General features: G+C 47.7%; 1 protein-coding gene and 1 pseudogene across 1 annotated transcript; one reads left to right on the top strand and one right to left on the bottom strand.

The window, feature by feature from the left end:
• The first annotated feature begins 595 nt into the window (after positions 1-595).
• Positions 596-16,840, top strand: LOC147989970 (uncharacterized). Its single transcript, XM_087536738.1, has 7 exons — positions 596-679; positions 1,632-1,694; positions 1,788-1,850; positions 1,944-2,006; positions 2,243-2,500; positions 2,631-2,740; positions 16,639-16,840. Exons 1-7 carry the CDS (start codon positions 596-598, stop codon positions 16,838-16,840), a joined length of 843 nt encoding a protein of 280 aa, XP_087392864.1.
• On the bottom strand, positions 11,351-15,726 carry LOC147989971 (uncharacterized; annotated as a pseudogene).
• Positions 16,841-17,475: the final 635 nt, after the last annotated feature.

The following is a 17,475-nucleotide window of genomic DNA, read 5'->3' as shown; positions in this document are numbered from 1 at the left end:
AGCAACATCAAGTGGCCTAATTGGCATGCTTGTGCTAGTCACCACAGGGCACATAAAAATACAAGGCATGCACCACTGTAATGATGGAATGAAGATGCTCCTAACACATGTAGGCATGTTGCTCAAAGGACATACACACAAAATGCTATGAAAAAGACAAAACAACAAGTTATGATTGTTTCCTACAGATAACATCATTTAGCACTTCTGCAATGAAGATTAGGGCATCAATATGGATAGTAACATACATGTAAATGACACTAGCATGTAGAGCATCATGAGATGAACACTTTGACATATCATATGCGCAAATCGGAGCTACGAGCATGAAGTTATGACATGACAAAGATGGTCACATGAGATGAAATATTCGGGGGCTTGGAGAGAATTTCGACCTCCGGATCTACGGTTTGTCGGCATGCGAACCGAGGCGAGGTCGAACTCGCCGGAGATGGCGGCGCGGAGGTTCGGTGGGGTTGGAAAGGCGCCGGGGAGGCTGGGGCTCGGCGGATCCGGGCGGCGCCCGCTTGGATCTGGCCGGAGGAGGGCCGGGTGGTGACAGGGTGGCCGCGGCGCGTGGTGGTGGCACGGTGGCATGCGGGCAGCGACGGCGGCGAGCGCGGAAGGCGGCAGCGAGCGGGCGGAGCAGTGGGCGGCGGGCGGCGGCGTGCGGCGCGAGGCGTGACCGAGCAGCGGCGGGCGAGGCGTGGGCCGGTAGGGACGGCCTCAGGCTTGCGGGCCCACGTGGCAGTGGGCGGCGGCGCGGTGACGTTGCGGCTCCTGATTCGCCGAGGGGACGGCGGTGGGCGTGTCCGACGAGCGGAGGAAGTGGAAGGCTAGGGTTTCGCCTGAATTTCAGAGGGGGGGGCTTTTTATAGGTAGAGGGAGCCAGGAGAGTCCAAATGAGGTGCGGTTTTCGCCCATACGGTCGTGAACCAACGAAGGATAGCATGGAGGGGGTTTAGATGGGTTAGTGGGCTGTTGTGGAGGGGTGCTGGGCTGCAATGAGAGAGGGGTTTTGTCGGTTACATGGTTAACCGTTGGGGCATCAAAGGACCTCCAAATGGAATGAAATTTGACAGGCGGCCTACCGGTGATGTACCAAGGCCACTCGACAAATCTTGGCCCATTCCGAGAAGGTTTTTCTCCTGCTCACAAAACGAGATCTGAGAGGTGCAACGGGTGCATGTGTGAGTGTCGGAGTCTGAAACGGCCAACAGGGAAAATGACCGGATGCATGAGACGAACACGAATGAAAATGAGATGCACATGATGACATGAGATGAAATGCTTGACATGAACAAAATGCAAAACGAGGACAAAACCCAACCACAGATGATATAACATATAACATTGCCGGAAATGGCAAGAGTTGGAGTTACAATTATGGAATGTTACATCCGGGACGTTACAACTCTCCACCACTACAAGAGGATCTCGACCTGAGATCTAGGACTGAAAGAACTCCGGATATTCAGAACGGAGGTGATCCTCGCGCTCCCAAGTAGCTTCTCGGTCGGGTTCCTGCTGCAAGCTTGGTAAGACTGGGGTTAATATTTAGTTATCCAAGATCTGATCTATTAGTAGTAGAAGATTTTACCCTTTTGTGATTTGCTTTATCATCAATGCAGATGACAGATCTATACCAAGAGGCCTATGGAGAATCATCGCATGAACAAATTCCTAATATCTCAGTAAGACAAGTGTTCATATTTAGTTATTCAAGATCAGATCTGTTACTAGTACAAGGTTGTACCCTTTTGTGATTTGCTTTATCATCTATGCAGATGACAGATCTATACCAAGAGGCCTATGGAGAATCATCGCATGAACAGATTCCTAATATCTCAGTAAGACCAGTGTTCATATTTAGTTATTCAAGATCAGATCTGTTACTAGTACAAGGTTTTACCCTTTTGTGATTTGCTTTATCATCTATGCAGATGAAAGATCTATACCAAGAGGCGTATGGAGAATCATTGCATGAACAGATTCCTAATATCTCAGTAAGACTAGCGTTCATATTTAGTTATTCAAGATCAGATCTGTTACTAGTACAAGGTTTTAACCTTTTGTGATTTTCTTTATCATCTATGCAGATGACAGATCTATACCAAGAGGCCAATGGAGAATCATCGCATGAATAGATTCCTAATAGCTCGGTGAGAGTAATGAAAGATCTGTTAATAATTTGTGAAGTATTTTCTACTCCTTCTGATTCACCAAAATCATCTATATGCAGAAACACCTTCTTACCAAGATCAAGGCTTTGTATGCTAACAATCCGAAGCATCATGGAGAAGGCACAAGTTCTAGAAATATCCGTGTTCAAACAAGTAAAATGTGTCTTGGAGAAGGCTCAAGTTCAAGAAATGTTCATCCTCAAACAGGTCGTATGCTCCACCATGATACAGAGGACGAAGTATATGATTATCAGCCAACCTCCCATTTGGTCACATTGCTGGATAAGTTGAGCTTAAGAGAGAACCATAATGATGCAGTAACTCATCGTCCCTGATCATTCTTTGCATGTTCATTCGTTTATATTCCAATAAGACTTGATGGGTTTCATCAAAATATCTAGTGCAGTTCATATCTTGAAGAGAAAATAATAATATATTTCTCTGCAGATCATGCAACGCCTATCTGATGTTCCACCTGATGAGAGACCTTTGTTCGTGACATTTTCTAATGTCTATCCACTGACCAAGGATGAACTGAGGTATGCCTATCATTTCAGGTTTTATTACATATGTAAATTCACCATTATTTGTTAGGGGAGTGGTATGGTTATTGATTGCGGGTAATAAGTAGTGTAATATAGGAGTCAACGGGAAATTAGTGAACCAAATTTCTAACATATGCACTCATTCATATATTCACCCCGAGAATTTGATGTGATGCATACAAATAATTTTCAGACAATAGGCTCGTTGAGTCCGACTTTAAATTACTAATTTTCCAAACGGCTATAGTAAAGATACAAAGTGCCGAGGAAACAACTTATAGGGCAGCAAATAAGACCAAGCTAACAAATGTAAAACAGAAAATGCGGAGCTTGGAGATGTCGAAGTACTCACCAAAGTGAAGATGAAGGAGGAACTTGTGGAAAGTTCAATTGTAGGTCAAGCTCCAAGGTACCTGCTATCATGACCATATATTTGACATCATGATCGTTGCAGCTGGGAGCACCGCGAGCCCACGTCTGACCGCTCTTGCGCCATTACCAGGCGTTGACCAAGCCCCTATTTGGCATCTTCTGTCACCGTTCTCACGTGATGAGCTGCCCCACACAACACAAGTAGATGCTCCATGCAAGATTCCTGCTTCATGGCGTGTGTGCAACAGAGAGAGAGAGGCTGTGAGAGAGCAGCCATGGGGAGGAGAGAGAGAAAGTGAAGAAGTACAAGAAAATGAGAGAGAGAGAGAGAGGAGATGAAATGGGACTACGATGTGTGTGTGTGTGTGTGAGGAAGGGAGAACAAAGGTGAAATGGGACTAGGTTGTGTGTGTGAGAAAGAACATAGGTGAAATGGAAGGAGAGAGAATGCGCCATCCCCTCTCAGCATGTGAGTAGTAGAGATAGAGGTTGTGAGAGACCAGAAATGGGGGAGAGAGAAGAAGAAGAAGAAGAAGAAGTGAGAGATAGAGGACAGAGGTCAAGCGTGGAGTTGTGGTATGTGATAAGGGCTCCCTCTCTTGCTCCCCCTCGCCCGACACCCCTCTCTTTCCCTTCTTCGGTGACCTGCCCCCTCCCCTTCTCTTGTTTGCGCTGCCTCCCCGCTCCAGGATCTCCATGTGGCTCGTCCTCCTCCCCTTCTTCACCGGTTCCTTCCGCCTTCCCTGCCGCCTCCCTCGCTCTCTGTTCTCTAATGCGGTTTCTCACCAATCACTTCTGGGCACTAGATCTGGATGTCGACGATGTTTTGAGTGCTGGTAGCTCCCCCTCGCCTTCTCCCATGGTGACAGTGTGACGACACTGCGTGACTTGGGGACGCTGGGGTCTGACTCTGCAAGTTCGTACCTGGTGGCCACTCAGTGCTCGTAGCTCTTCGTCTCGGGGGGGGGCAAGGTTGGGTGGTTGTGACGCCCAGATCTCGCCGCGCTCGTAGGTTACTTCATCCTACTCCTTCCCCTGGTTTGCTTGGCTCTAACCCGGTTTCACATGTGTGCTTCGTCTCGTTGGATCCTAGTGTGGGTATCACCTTGTTGGCAATGTCGATGCGGGATAGGGGGCCAGCGACGCCTTTTGCGCCCGTCTCTGCTTCTTCTACTTATGGGACGGAACCCTAATCCGGTCATCGGCTTGTGAGATGGTGGGCTCGTCTATGAGCTTGGTGGGCTCTGTGCTGGGTGGTGGCCCTGTCCAAGGGTTGGATACCGCTTCGGCTATTCTTTCCCCCCTCTCCCTTTTGGGCTTTGACTCATTTCTCCCGTGAGTGGCCCAGAGCAGCCAGTTGGCCCACCTAATCTTGTTGGCCCATGTTGTGGGTATATGTGGCCCCGTCGAGGTTGTGTCGTCCTAATCCTAGGGTTTTCCGTTTCCTGCACTAAGATTTGCAAGATTAGATCTGGTCACCTCCTTCCTCGCTCCATCTGAATCGTTCCACCCCCACCTCTGACCCGCTCCTTCACCGAGGTGCTGAAGATGGGCTAGTTGGGGGACCGCAACACCAACAGCATGATGGAACTTGATGGATTTGGTGAGGCCACTTGTGGACTCCGTGGCGCCTGAGGCTGAGTTGAGGGCTAAGTTGCAGCATGGGCAGGAGGCGCGCGCGCGTGCTACCAAGGAGCGGGAGGCGTGGGGCACACCGCCGGTTTGGTTTCGGGAATAAGAGTGGTACAAGGAGTAGTGGGCACATTAGGAGGAAAAGATGGCAGCAACTCGCTCCTCTACTTCCCCCATCCCATCTCAATGGGCGGGCTCAGATTCGTCTGCCCTAGATAACTGGGAGGCGGCAACATCGGGCGCCGTGCCCCCCTCCCCCATGCCGATGCTCCTTGGTCGACTGCGAATGCTGCTCTGCTTGCTCCTCCTTCCAGTGTTTATGGGTTCCAAGGGCAGTTCCGTCCCAAACCCCGCCTTGGTGGCTTCCACAACGCCTCCTAACAATCCGCCAAAGAAGTTCAGTAATTTTTTGTCGAATGACAATTCTGATGGCTCTAGTGATGGAATCCTCACCCGCCCCTACCAATCTCTGGATCTGCTGCACCGGTGGGTGGCTCTGGTAATAGCTCGGGTCGTCCTTCTCTCACATGCTTTGCATGTCATAGGCCGGGTCACTCTGAATCCCGTTGTATGTTTCCTCTTTTTCTGCCTGATTTACTGTGTCGAAGGCCACCTCACAGTGGGTTTTACTAATCGCTCCAAACCTCCTTCAATTAAGCAATATAGACTAGGCATGCCAGGTTGTGCGTTTTTGGTTTGGATGGTGGTTTGGACATGGTTGTGGTTGCGCCTCAAACATCCTACGTTGCTATCATCTCGGTCCAATCTGCTATGTGACCCTGCAAACGATTGCGGATGAGCTAAGAGAATGGGGTCCGGATGGTTAGGACTGGTAGTTATAGTAGATTTCACAATAATAACTTAGAATTGCTTTCACAGTCTCAGGAAAGTTTAAACATGTTATCTAAGGGCACTAGTTTTACGCTTCCAATGAACCAGCTTGTATTTTTTGTCAAAAAGGTTGGGACGATGATCGATGCTTTGGCAACTTCCTGGACTACTATGTTTTGTTAAATGATGTTCCTTCGATCATGCGTAACAAGGCGTGTTTGATGGTATTTGGTGAGCTCATTGGAAAACCTATTTATGTGGATGAAGATTCTTTGGCTAGATTAGCCTAGTTCATACGAGGAATTGGTGTAGTGCGCCAGATCGGGTCTGCGTGGTTTCACCGAGGTATACCCCAAAAGTAAAGCCTTTCAGATCAATGTTTGAGATGAGGGCCAGGTTTCTGCTCACGCTCCCCCTCGTCTTCTAAAGTGTGTACAAAATACATTGCCCCCATTGTTCTTAAGGTGGGCAACATGGTTATGTCGTGTTGTGGTAGATATAATACAGTTGCTGGAGAAGTTCTCATCACCAACTCTTCTCTTCCCTCTATCCCTATGTTCTTTATGGGTTTTTATAGGCTACCTAAGGGTACCGACACTGGTCTTTATAAGCATCATAGCAGATTCTCCTGGAATTCGGCTGACAAGAAAAAGAAGGATCAGTTAGTCAAGTGGAAAATCATTTGCCAGCCTAAAAGCCACGATGGTCTGGGCATTATTAACACGTCGATTATGAATTATTCCTTAATTGTCAAATGGTGGTGGTGCATTCTTCTTGCTTCTGCTAGGACCTTTTGGTTTGATATTCTTAAAGCACAATATTTCCTTCCACTAGTGATCTGCTGGCTTCACCTGATAATGGATCTCAATTTTGGCAGCTTTGAATAAGGTCAAGGATGTTTGCCGAACTTATGTGAAGTTTATTATTAAAGATGGGAAATCCAGTCACTTTTGGCCTGATTGGTGGCACGGGCCACCATCTTTGCTATTCTTTCCTGGTCATTTTCTCTTTTTGTGGTAATCTTGATATTACTATCTTTGATCTTACTAATTCTGGTTGGAATTTGGCCTTTAGCTGCTCCCTATCTCCTGTAGAGTTGGAACAATGGCATAAGGTTGATGCCACTTTCCTCACACTCTCGGAGATTCTGGACTCAGTGGTCTAGCCTCATTCCCCCTTGGGATTTTTTTGGTCAAATCGCTTTACCATAGTCTTGCTGCTAGGTCCTGTTCTTCTAAGTTCATGGGTGTCCGGAGGGCTCGTGTTCCACTGAAAATTAAGAACTTTCTTGGGCAAGACATCCATGGGAAGCTTCGTGTTGTTGATCAAATTAGGAAGCATAATGCTGAAGCTGATTCTACTTGTTATTTATGCTCTAGGCAAGAAGATTCTGACCATATTATGTTTTCATGTGACTTTGGCATTCTCCTGTGAAGTTGTACTCGGTCGTGGCTGGGTTTGCTGAGCTCCGACCGGTTTTTTCTCAATTACTACCGCTTTTTAGTGCATTATCTGACCCATTGAGATGCAAATTCTAGTTTGGGTTTGCTGCTGTCAGTTGGGCTCTTTGGACTACTCGTAATAAGTTTACCATCGAGCATGTGTTCCCGTCGAAACCAGCTAATGTTATTTTCCAATCCATTACACTAATGCAGTAGTGGAGGCCCCTGGTTAAGAGCTACGGCATCGACGCCACGGACCTACTCAGCTCTCGCTACAGGGATACATCGAACTCGCTATCACCAAGGGTGCAGGCTCTAGCTTAGTGGACATCCGATCATCATTTACTAGTTTTCTTTTGGTACCTGGTTGTTGGCCTATGTGTCGTTTTTGAATTGTTCATGTGGGATTTGTTGGTTGTTGGTTGTTCGACAACTTGTGAGACTTCTTTAATGGTTGTAATCGGTGTTGTGAATCTCCTTTGGCTTTATCTATAAAGTTGGGAAATTGCATTTTCTCTAAAAAAAAGAGATAGATGAGAAATGGGAAGGAGAGATAGAGGAGAAGACTAGAGAGAGAAAAGGGAAGGAATAAGAGACAATATTAAAGTTTCTTAAGAGAGGGGGAGAGAGAGAATGCAGGGAGACAACATATGTGACAGAGGTACTGCTGCTAATCACAATGGATCGCAGGTCATGCTTGAGATCTCGAGGGAAGGGAATCTGGTACGAACGAGATAGATAGAAGGTACTATGGAGCTCAACCTTGAAAAAATAACTCTCAAGAACTTGGTGTGCGTGTGTGTGTAGGAAAGCAATATAGGCCCACCTCTATTTCAAAGAAGGCTAAATCACACTGCATACCATTCGTCCCCATCGTCGAAGAGGAGCCCCTGCACTCTCGCCTTGGCTCTATGGGTGTCATACCATCGGCGTGTAAGGAATCTCTCCCAGAGCATACGGTGAGGAATGGTGACAAAATATAAAGGAGAAGAAAAACAATGGTTGTTTTAAACACCAAAGCAAAGTCCACATTGTGATCACAACTACCACTGACTACCTCCCAACCATGCATAGACCCATAGATTAGGAGCAAAAGTTCGAAGGTCGACGCCTCCAACAATGTAACGAGGCTGTAGAGCTGCTCCGACAATCCGGGTTAATGATTTTCACCCGAAAATTGAGGAAGATGAGCATGTAACCTCAATGAGGCATCGGGGGAAGACATTGATGTCCAAGAACATCGTTGTTATCGTCACTTACCACTGTCAAGCAAAGCTATCTTCATGGCACTGCAACACCCATCCATCTAAAGGCCTATCGCTACACCCTGAAAATGAGAGAAGGGAACTGCTGGTCAACATGACACCCAAATCTAGGCATCATAGGCGGCCCACAAACAACGACCAATCGTCAAGAAGACCACTATATTGCCTTAGCAGCCAACTAGCACTCCACATTGCAAGATTCACGGTCAGAACACTACAGTGACCATCATCCAGGGCTGTCACCCGGCTTTCAAACCCCACGCCTTCACAACAAAATAAGGAAGCAACTATACGTTCGCAACCATGAGACCCAATGTCGACCAGTAGATCTCCAAGTGCGGACCACTAGTTTGCTACAAAAACCGTCTTAGATCTAGACTACCATCCTGGTCCAAAGCTCCAAAATTCAACATCGACGTTGGGTGCATACTTACACACACTACTAGCTAGCAGCAGAGAGGAGGGAGATGGTGCTCCATCCAAACTTTCAAAGTGAATTGCCACATTATCGTGTCAAATGTAGGTGCGCCACTCGCTATTGAAATGAGGTGCACATGAAGAGCGTCTCGATGACACCACCTCGAGCTTCGTGAGCTCTTTGGCTGCCACTCAGCGAGGATCAGAGAGTTGTAGTGAAAAGTGTTTGGTGGGCCCGAATGGTCACCTACCATGTCGCCTCAGATGGTGCGATGCGGGAACATTGAACAGTTTACGCATAAGGTATGTGATGCATAATTAATAGTAAATTTGGAAAAGTAGAGCTTTCATATAATTTGGTATGAAAAGGTAAAAGCATTAAGTTGTGACCAAACTCCACTCCCCATGTGGTCCATAATGGCATGTATTTTTTTCATAGTGTGTTGGCAACTTTGGCGAAGGGGATGTGAGTTTAGACAAGGGGGTTAGGGTAATAGAAAATGTTGTGTCATTTTATTTCCTAGTGCTCTGTTTGCTATCTTGTATCTACAACGAACTATGTGTAGGAATTTAGAGAGTTTGTGGAAATTGATGAGAGATTAAGTAAGAGACGCTGACACTAGTTTGGCTCTTGGAAATGGTATCCGGTGCAACTCTTTACAAGCCGAATCTAATAGTACGGAGGAGGGAATAGACCCACCTCCTCGTGTTTCCATTGATCTTGATCACATAATATCACCAATCTTTTGCTGAGTTGAAGTAACCCCATTCACCGGTGTTAACATCAATAAGCCCAAACAACACTTTTATCGCATTGTAAATCTACCTCATGAACCTAAAATTTCTGGGGCCCTTTTGCAAAATTGTAATCTATTAGCTATCCACACCCTTTCTTGCAAGATAAGCCAAGAATGTTTCTTTCTCTTAGACGACAATCTATTTTCCAAAAAGCTGGCTTCATTAAATAAACACTTTGCGGAGTCGAGTCGAGTGGAATATTCCAATGATGTCGACTACTCTACCGAAGCAGTAAGGTTCCAAATAGTTTAATTCTTGTTGTCATTGCTTGAGTGTCTTGCAAAATGACCCAAAGAAGAAAAAATAATCAATGATGTGTTCCACAAAGAGACCAAAATTTATCTTAATGTTGTTGATCCATTAATCGTACTAAAATAATTCTCTCTCCATGGTTAGGTTCCTATGCATAGAAATTTTTTAAATGGATAGTGCAATGTCGTTTCTTTTGCGGACCCCAAGCCAAGTTGCATTTAAAAAGGCTGCAGTTCGGAGTGAAATTTGTGACCGAAAATCCACTTCCCGGTGACCACATTAACACATGTAGGACGAGGAACCAAAATCCAAGTATCGTTCGTTAGCAAAGCATTAAATTCGTCAAGCATTGCGTCATGCCAGTGGTGATCTTTGAGAGCAGTTTTGTAAGAGGAGGGAAGAGGAGAAATGGCAGGGGTGGCCACGAGGGAAAATAAATGGCGTGGTTGAGCGAAGCCCCGCCTGGCTCGGGTTGTCATTTTATGTGAATTAACAGGTGGAGCAACATGGACTACAGGACAATGTGGAGGACTAGGCGTGGCTGGCACGGAGGGAGAGGAAGATTTGGTGGGTCGCTGGGCCGTGTGGGCGGCAGATCCGAGGTGAGCAGGCGCGGGCGATTCGAGGGGAGCACTCGTGGGCGACCCTAGGGGAGCAGGATCAGGTGGGTCAAGCGAATCTGGCGAGGGTGAACCTGGGGATGGTGCGTGGCATGTGGGAGGTGGGTGGGCCGGCCCGGTCGGCTCGGTGGGGAGACAGGCGGACGTGTGGGAAGAGGCGGGTGGCGGAGCAGATTGCGAGGCGGATCTGGTGCGGTAGTTGCCTCTGTGACCGGGGGTGTGTATGGAAAAACAGTCTCGTCAAAAATAATGTGTCGAGAAACGATAACGCGACGGGAGTGTAGATCGAAGTAGGGGTACCCTTTGTGATCTAATGGGTAGCCAAGGAAAACAAAACGCATAGAGCGAGGGGCTAATTTGTGAGGGCTGGTGGCATAGAGATAGGGGAAACACAAACAACCAAACACACAGAGGTGGTTATAACGAGGATGCACGCCGATGAGGAGGAAAAATGGGGTGTACGGGGTGGTCTTGTTGGAGGGGCGGCGATTGAGCAGGTGTGTGGCAGTGTGTAGGGCCTCGACCCAAAAGGGAGGTGGTAAGTTTGCGAGAATGAGAAGGGTGAGTATGATGTAGTTGGTGGTGGGAAGCATGCGCTCAGCCTTGCCGTTTTGCGGAGAAGTGTGAGGGCAAGAGAGACGATATACGATACCGTTGGTCGAGAAGAAGTCGTGGAGAGAAGTGTTGATAAACTCCTCGCCATTGTCACACTGCATACATTTGATGAGAGTATGAAATTGGGTGAGGATATAGGTGAAGAAGCGTTGTAAGGTAGAAGAGGTGTCGGACTTGTGGCGCAAGGGGAAGGACCAATAGTAATGGGAGTAATCAGCGAGAATTATGAGATAGTATTGATAACCAGAGAAACTTACAACCGGGGAGGTCCACAAATCACAATGAATAAGTTGAAAAGGTGCACTAGTACAATTGTGGGAAGATGAAAAAGATAAACAGGGCTGCCATCCTAATTTTTTTTAACTGGCTGCTGCCATCCTAATTGACATGCCATACAAGGAGAGCGGGCAGTGTTATTACAATCTGGAAAAAATCCTTGGAGATAGAAGCAATTGAAGGTTTGCCCGGATGGTTGAGGTGCTGGTGCCACAAGTCGCCTGGAGTGGTGAAGAAAGCAGCGCCATCGACAGACTTATTGCCATAGAACGGGTAGAGAGGACCAGCGCTACTGGACTTCAGAAGAGCATTCCGGGTTGGAAGTTCCTTCACAGAGAAACCAGAAGGATTAAATTCAACGGAAACATTATTGTCAGTAGATAACTTTCGAACAAAGATAAGATCTTTGACAATATGAGGGCAGACAAGAACATTGGCGAGGGAAAGGTTAGAAGGAGGAAGGGTGGTAGAACCCATGCCAATGATAGGGAGACGATCACCATTACCCACGGTAATGCTAGACGAATTATGCTTTGGAAAAGAACGAAACGTAGAGAGGTTACCAGGGTTGCCGGTGACGTGTGTGGCCGCGCCAAAGTCGAGGATCCCGTCAGCTCTGTGGTGAGGAAGACTCTGCTGGCTGTAGGCGTGTTGGAATAGGGCGACGTGATCCCAGGAATGCGGGCCGGTCTGGAATGGTGGTGTAGACAAAGGCAGCGGCGACGGCCCGGACAGCATCAGTGGATATGCTTGAGAGTGAATGCCGGGACAAGGGCCGAGCACACCGGCACTGTTGGGAGGAACCCACCCGGAGCGAGGGGCGGGGAGAGCCATGCCGTATGGAGCGAAGTACCCGGTCCAAGGGGACGGCTGAGGCGGAGCAGACCCGCTACCACCCGAGTTGGATCGGCCGCGCCCACGGCCGCCAGTGCGGCCGCGTCCATGCCTGCGGTCATCGCCGCCACAGTTGCACTAGTAGAAAAAGGGCCTTTAGTCCTGGTTCGTAAGGGCCTTTAGTCCTGGTTCTGGAACAGGGACTAAAAGGTCGGTACTAAAGCCTCCCCCTTTAGTCCCGGTTCCTACTGGAACCGGGACTAAAGGCCCTCCACGTGGCCGTTGTTGGGGAACGTTGCAGAAAACAAAAAATTTCCTACGGTTTCACCAAGATCCATCTATGAGTTCATCTAGCAACGAGTGATCGGATGCATCTACATACCTTTGTAGATCGCGAGCGGAAGCGTTCAAAGAATGGGGATGATGTAGTCGAACACGACGTGAATCAAATCTCCGGAGATCCTAGCACCGAACGGACGGTGCCTCCGCGTTCAACACACGTACGGAACGGATGACGTCTCCTCCTTTCTTGATCCAGCAAGGGGGAAGGAGAGGTTGATGAAGATCCAGCAGCACGACGGCATGGTGGTGGATGCAGGGCGTCACAGTAGCAGGGCTTCGCCTATACTACGAGAGAGAGAGACGTAACGGGGAGAGAGGGAGGCGCCAGGGGCTGGTCTGTCAAGTCCCTCCTCTCCCCCACTATATATAGGAGGGCAAGGGGGGTGGTGCGCCAGCCTAGGAGATCCAATCTCCTAGGTGCGGCAGCCAAGGGGAGGTTTCCCTCCCCCCCAAGGCACCTAGAGGTGCCTTCCACCATTGGGACTCTTCCCTTAAGTGGAACCCTAGGCGCATGGGCTTTTGGGGCTGGTGCCCTTGGCCCATCTAGGCCAAGGCGCACCCCCTACAGCCCATGTGGCCCCCCGGGACAGGTGGCCCCACCCGGTGGGCCCCCGGGACCCCTCCGGTGGTCCCGGTACAATACCGATAACCCCGAAACTTGTCCCGATGGCCGAAACAGCACTTCCTATATATAATTCTTTACCTCCGGACCATTCCGGAACTCCTCGTGACGTCCGGGATCTCATCCGGGACTCCGAACAACATTCGGGTTACTGCATATACATATCTTCACAACCCTAGCGTCACCGAACCTTAAGTGTGCAGACCCTACGGGTTCGGGAGACATGCAGACATGACCGGGATGACTCTCCGGTCAATAACCAACAGCGGGATCTGGATACCCATGTTGGCTCACACATGCTCCACGATGATCTCATCGGTTGAACCACGATGTCGAGGATTAAACAACCCCGTATACAATTCCCTTTGTCAATCGTTATGTTACTTGCCCGAGACTCGATCGTCGGTATACCAATACCTTGTTCAGTCCCGGGACTAAAGGGTCGGTACTAATGCCTATCCCTTTAGTCCCGGTTCAATCCAAAATCGGGACTAAAGGGCGCGGCCACGTGGAGCTCCACCTTTAGTCCCGGTTGGTAACACCAACCGGGACTAAAGGAAATTTTATGAAATTTTTTTTTTGAAATTTTCTTTTTGAATTTTTTTATGAATTTGTTTTTTGATTTTCAAATTTCTGAATTATTTTAACCTCTAGTCTGTAATCACCACCCCTCATCACTTCTCAATTTATCCTCTAATCACCCCTCATCATTTCAAATCATCTAACTTCCCGAACGGTCACCCATCCTCCCACTCCCCAGCCTGACCACGCTTAACTTCCGGGTTCTATTCTCCCTCGCTCCAAGTCTGCACTTGTTGTTTTCCTGACAATACTAAGATGTCAATCCTATTAACCTTCAGGAATTTTGCTTGAGCATGAAGTGACACATTTCATAGTTTTATTTTGAAACTATTGTTTTAAAAAACAATAATTATTTAGTAACACTAATATTTCTTGAATAATTAGTTTGACCATTGTTTGACCACAGTTTGACCACAGTTTGACCAGATTTGACCAAAATTGAAATAACAGAAATAATTATTTAGTAACACTAATATTCTAGAATAATTAGTTTGACCATTGTTTGACCACAGTTTGCCCACTGTTTCAATTTTTTTTGATTTTTTCACTCTAGATCTTAAAAGCCCCGTAACTTTTTTCTATTAGGTTTTTGAGGATTTTGAAAATGTTTAACGTGGTTCCCCGGTTAAATTCGGATGTAACTTTTCGAGTAGATGATTTTTCATATAAAAAACTTTTTCATCCGAGTTAGTATGCAAAAGTTATGCCCATTTTTACAAATTTCAGAGAGATTTTGCAAATAAAGTCAAAATTCACATTTGCAAATTTTCCCAACAACTAGACCACATATCACATGGGAAACATATTTTCTTTTATTTTTTTGACATTTCCATCATTTTCTTTTTATTTTTTTAAAATTGAAAAGGCGATCCACAACGGGGGGTAGAGTTTGAAAATGGGACCTTTAGTACCGGTTCGTGGCACGAACCGGGTCTAAAGGTCTCAACCCCATTAGTCCCGGTTCGTGCCTCAAACCGGGACTAAAGGTCTAATCTTTAGTCCCGGTTTGAGGCACGAACCGGGACCAATGGTTATGGGCCAGGAGCGAGGCCCATTGGTCCCGGTTCATCCCACCAACCGGGACCAAAAGGTCCAGATGAACCGTGACCAATAGCCCACGTGGCCCGGCTGCCCCCCTGGGCTCACGAACCGGGACCAATGCCCCCATTGGTCCCGGTTCTGGACTGAACCGGGACTAATGGGCTGACCCGGCCTGGACCAAAGCCCTGTTTTCTACTAGTGTTGCCACTAGAGCCACGGCCCGACGGGGGGCGCGAGCGTTGCGGTCGGCGCGATCACCGCGGTCACCGTGGTGGTTGTTGGAGTTGAGGCCGCCGGAGATGGTGAGAGCAGCAGATCCGGCCTCCGCCGCCCGGAGGTTGATGTTGTACTCAGCAAGATACAGGCGGGAGCGAGCGATGTGGAACGGCGGCAGAGGCACCGTATCGCCGAGGATGGTGCGGATGGTGTCGAAGAGGGCATCAAAGCCATGGAGAAGCTGCATGGTGAGGTCGTGATCCTTGACCGCGTGACCGGTATCCGCGAGGCCGTCCGCGAGGGCCTTGAGACGGCAAGCATAGTTAGAGACGGAGAGGACTCCTTGTTTCAGGTTCCGGAACTGGCGCGTCAGGTCGAGGTACTGGGCGCCTTCGTTCGCCAGGAAGTAGTCTCGGATACAGCGCCACCCATGACGAGCTCGAGAATGTAGTCGGCCAGGGTGAAGTAGATCCAAAGGGTGAGGCGATGATCGACCGCGAGCCAGGCCGCACCAGGGTTGGGAGGAGGCGGGGCGATCCACATGATCTTGCATGCGATACTGCATGAGAACGCAGTAGAAGAAAGTTCGCCACTTGATGTAGTTGTTCTCGGCCCGATCTAGTTTGAATTTTATGTGGTTGGAGATATGATCATTGTGGAAGGAGATGAGGAGGGAGTTGGCCGGTGGTACGATAGGGAGAGCGGGTGCAGACAGGAGGACTGGGGCGAGGTCGGAGGAGAGGTCACCGGTGGTGCTCTGGGAAAGGGAAGGAGAGGTCCCGGGGGAGGACGAGGGGATGGCCGGAGATGGGGGCTCGCCGAAGATGTCCTCGAAGGCCATGGCGACTGATACCAAACTAAAGGGAGAGAGTGCTCACAGTTCTATTGTATTGATTATGGCAAGAGTTACAGAGGTACAAATAGCCGCGGTCACCCAACGTCTCCCATGATACACGGCACGCGGGGCCAACGTGGAGAGTGGTTGTGATCCTCAAAGCTAGGAAGTAGTTACAACAATATACAGAAGACTACGTACATGCAATGACCGGGTTTAACACAGTAGTCATCGTGGTGACATCACAGAAGAGGTCCATATCAATGGCGTCACAAGGGGTTCCCAACGGTATGCCCTATCCGGGTCTTCCATGAAAGCCATGACCAATATCATAGTTTGTGAATTAAGGACTGATAACTGATGTGTTTTTCTTTGCCATGCCATGCAAGTTAATTAATACGCTTGCACGTGATCTTGTACACGCTTTTCAAACGATTCGCTGACAGAGGAAGACCTAAGTGTGGCAGTTGGAATTGAGTGCAAACATCCCAACAATCAAGAAGGATGCTGTTGAGATCGATGGACGAACAAGGGTAGTAGGCACTAAGAGCTTTTGCAGCACACTGGAAACATGACTGATAACCTCATCGAAGATTGCAAAATGCTCAACAGGTTGCTGCTATCTTCTTCGCTAGGCGCCAGAAAAACCGTTGTGATGTCCTCATAAAGGGAGGTGTGAAGAAATACACTCCAACCTCTCAATCTGTGAAGGCGATCAATAGATGTCGCAAAATCGGAAATCTACTAGTTAAAGTGATAAATTTGATAATACATATAATTGACATAAAAGACATGAAAGGATATCATAGAACACAAAATGAATTTCAGGAGAAAATTCAGTAGATTTAATTCATTTCATTAGTTTTGCCTATATATGCAGTTTCTAATTTTGTTTCAAAAATTTCTTCCATGTCACAGGCACTATGGAGATATTGAAGAAATAAGTGTAGAGGAGCCAATCGAAAGTAGGCCACCACTGTACGCGCACGTTCCATTTTACTCACAGAGGACACTCTTCCGTGTTCTAGACGGGAATATGAGAGTCAAGTTCATGACCAGGGGAAAACATCTATGGGCTCGACAGTTTGTGCCAAAGAAGAAGAAGAAAACTGATGTCTGATGACCTAAGCCTGATTTCATATCCATTCAAGAACATTTTATGCCAAGCATTCTGGAAGCATACTTGAATAGAATCTGCACTTGTAAGATTAATAGATTATTCTTGTGTAAATCTAATTCTTGTGCCTTCTGCTCCTTATTACACATTTGTATCACAGATTTATGGACATAGTTCTGATCTTCAGACGCATGACACCGCGAGGACTCAAATTTGTACTTGTTGAGTATTATAAATCCATATTGTTGGAACGAACACAATGATGTTAATCTTTAAATTCGTTCCTGGAACTGGAATGCTAATTATTATTTTGCGGGAATCCTGGAATGCTATTGTACTCTATGGTAGTCATTGTGCGACCCTAGTCAAATGTTAAGCTCCAGTTTTGTATTTTCTTTGGAAAGGATGGTACTACCTCTTGAGTCTTTTATTTTCTTTTTTAAGCTGAGCTGAGCTCCTTACCCACATGGGCCGCTGCCCTTCACCCAGTAACAACGACTGCACGAGCACGACCACGACCGTCATTGATCGCTTCCGTGGCGACGGCGACGTATGCCCCTTCAGAGTCTCCGAGTGCGTGTTAGCCTGCTATAAGCTCATCGTCACGCAGCGTAGGATGCTATATTTTTCTGTTGTAA

This window comes from Triticum urartu, chromosome 1A (genome assembly GCF_056163025.1).
Source record: "Triticum urartu cultivar PI428250 chromosome 1A, HENAU_Tu73, whole genome shotgun sequence".
Taxonomy (NCBI): Eukaryota; Viridiplantae; Streptophyta; class Magnoliopsida; order Poales; family Poaceae; genus Triticum; species Triticum urartu.
The sequence above is the reverse complement of the archived record's forward strand: the minus strand, read 5'-3'. Positions and strand labels throughout refer to the sequence as shown.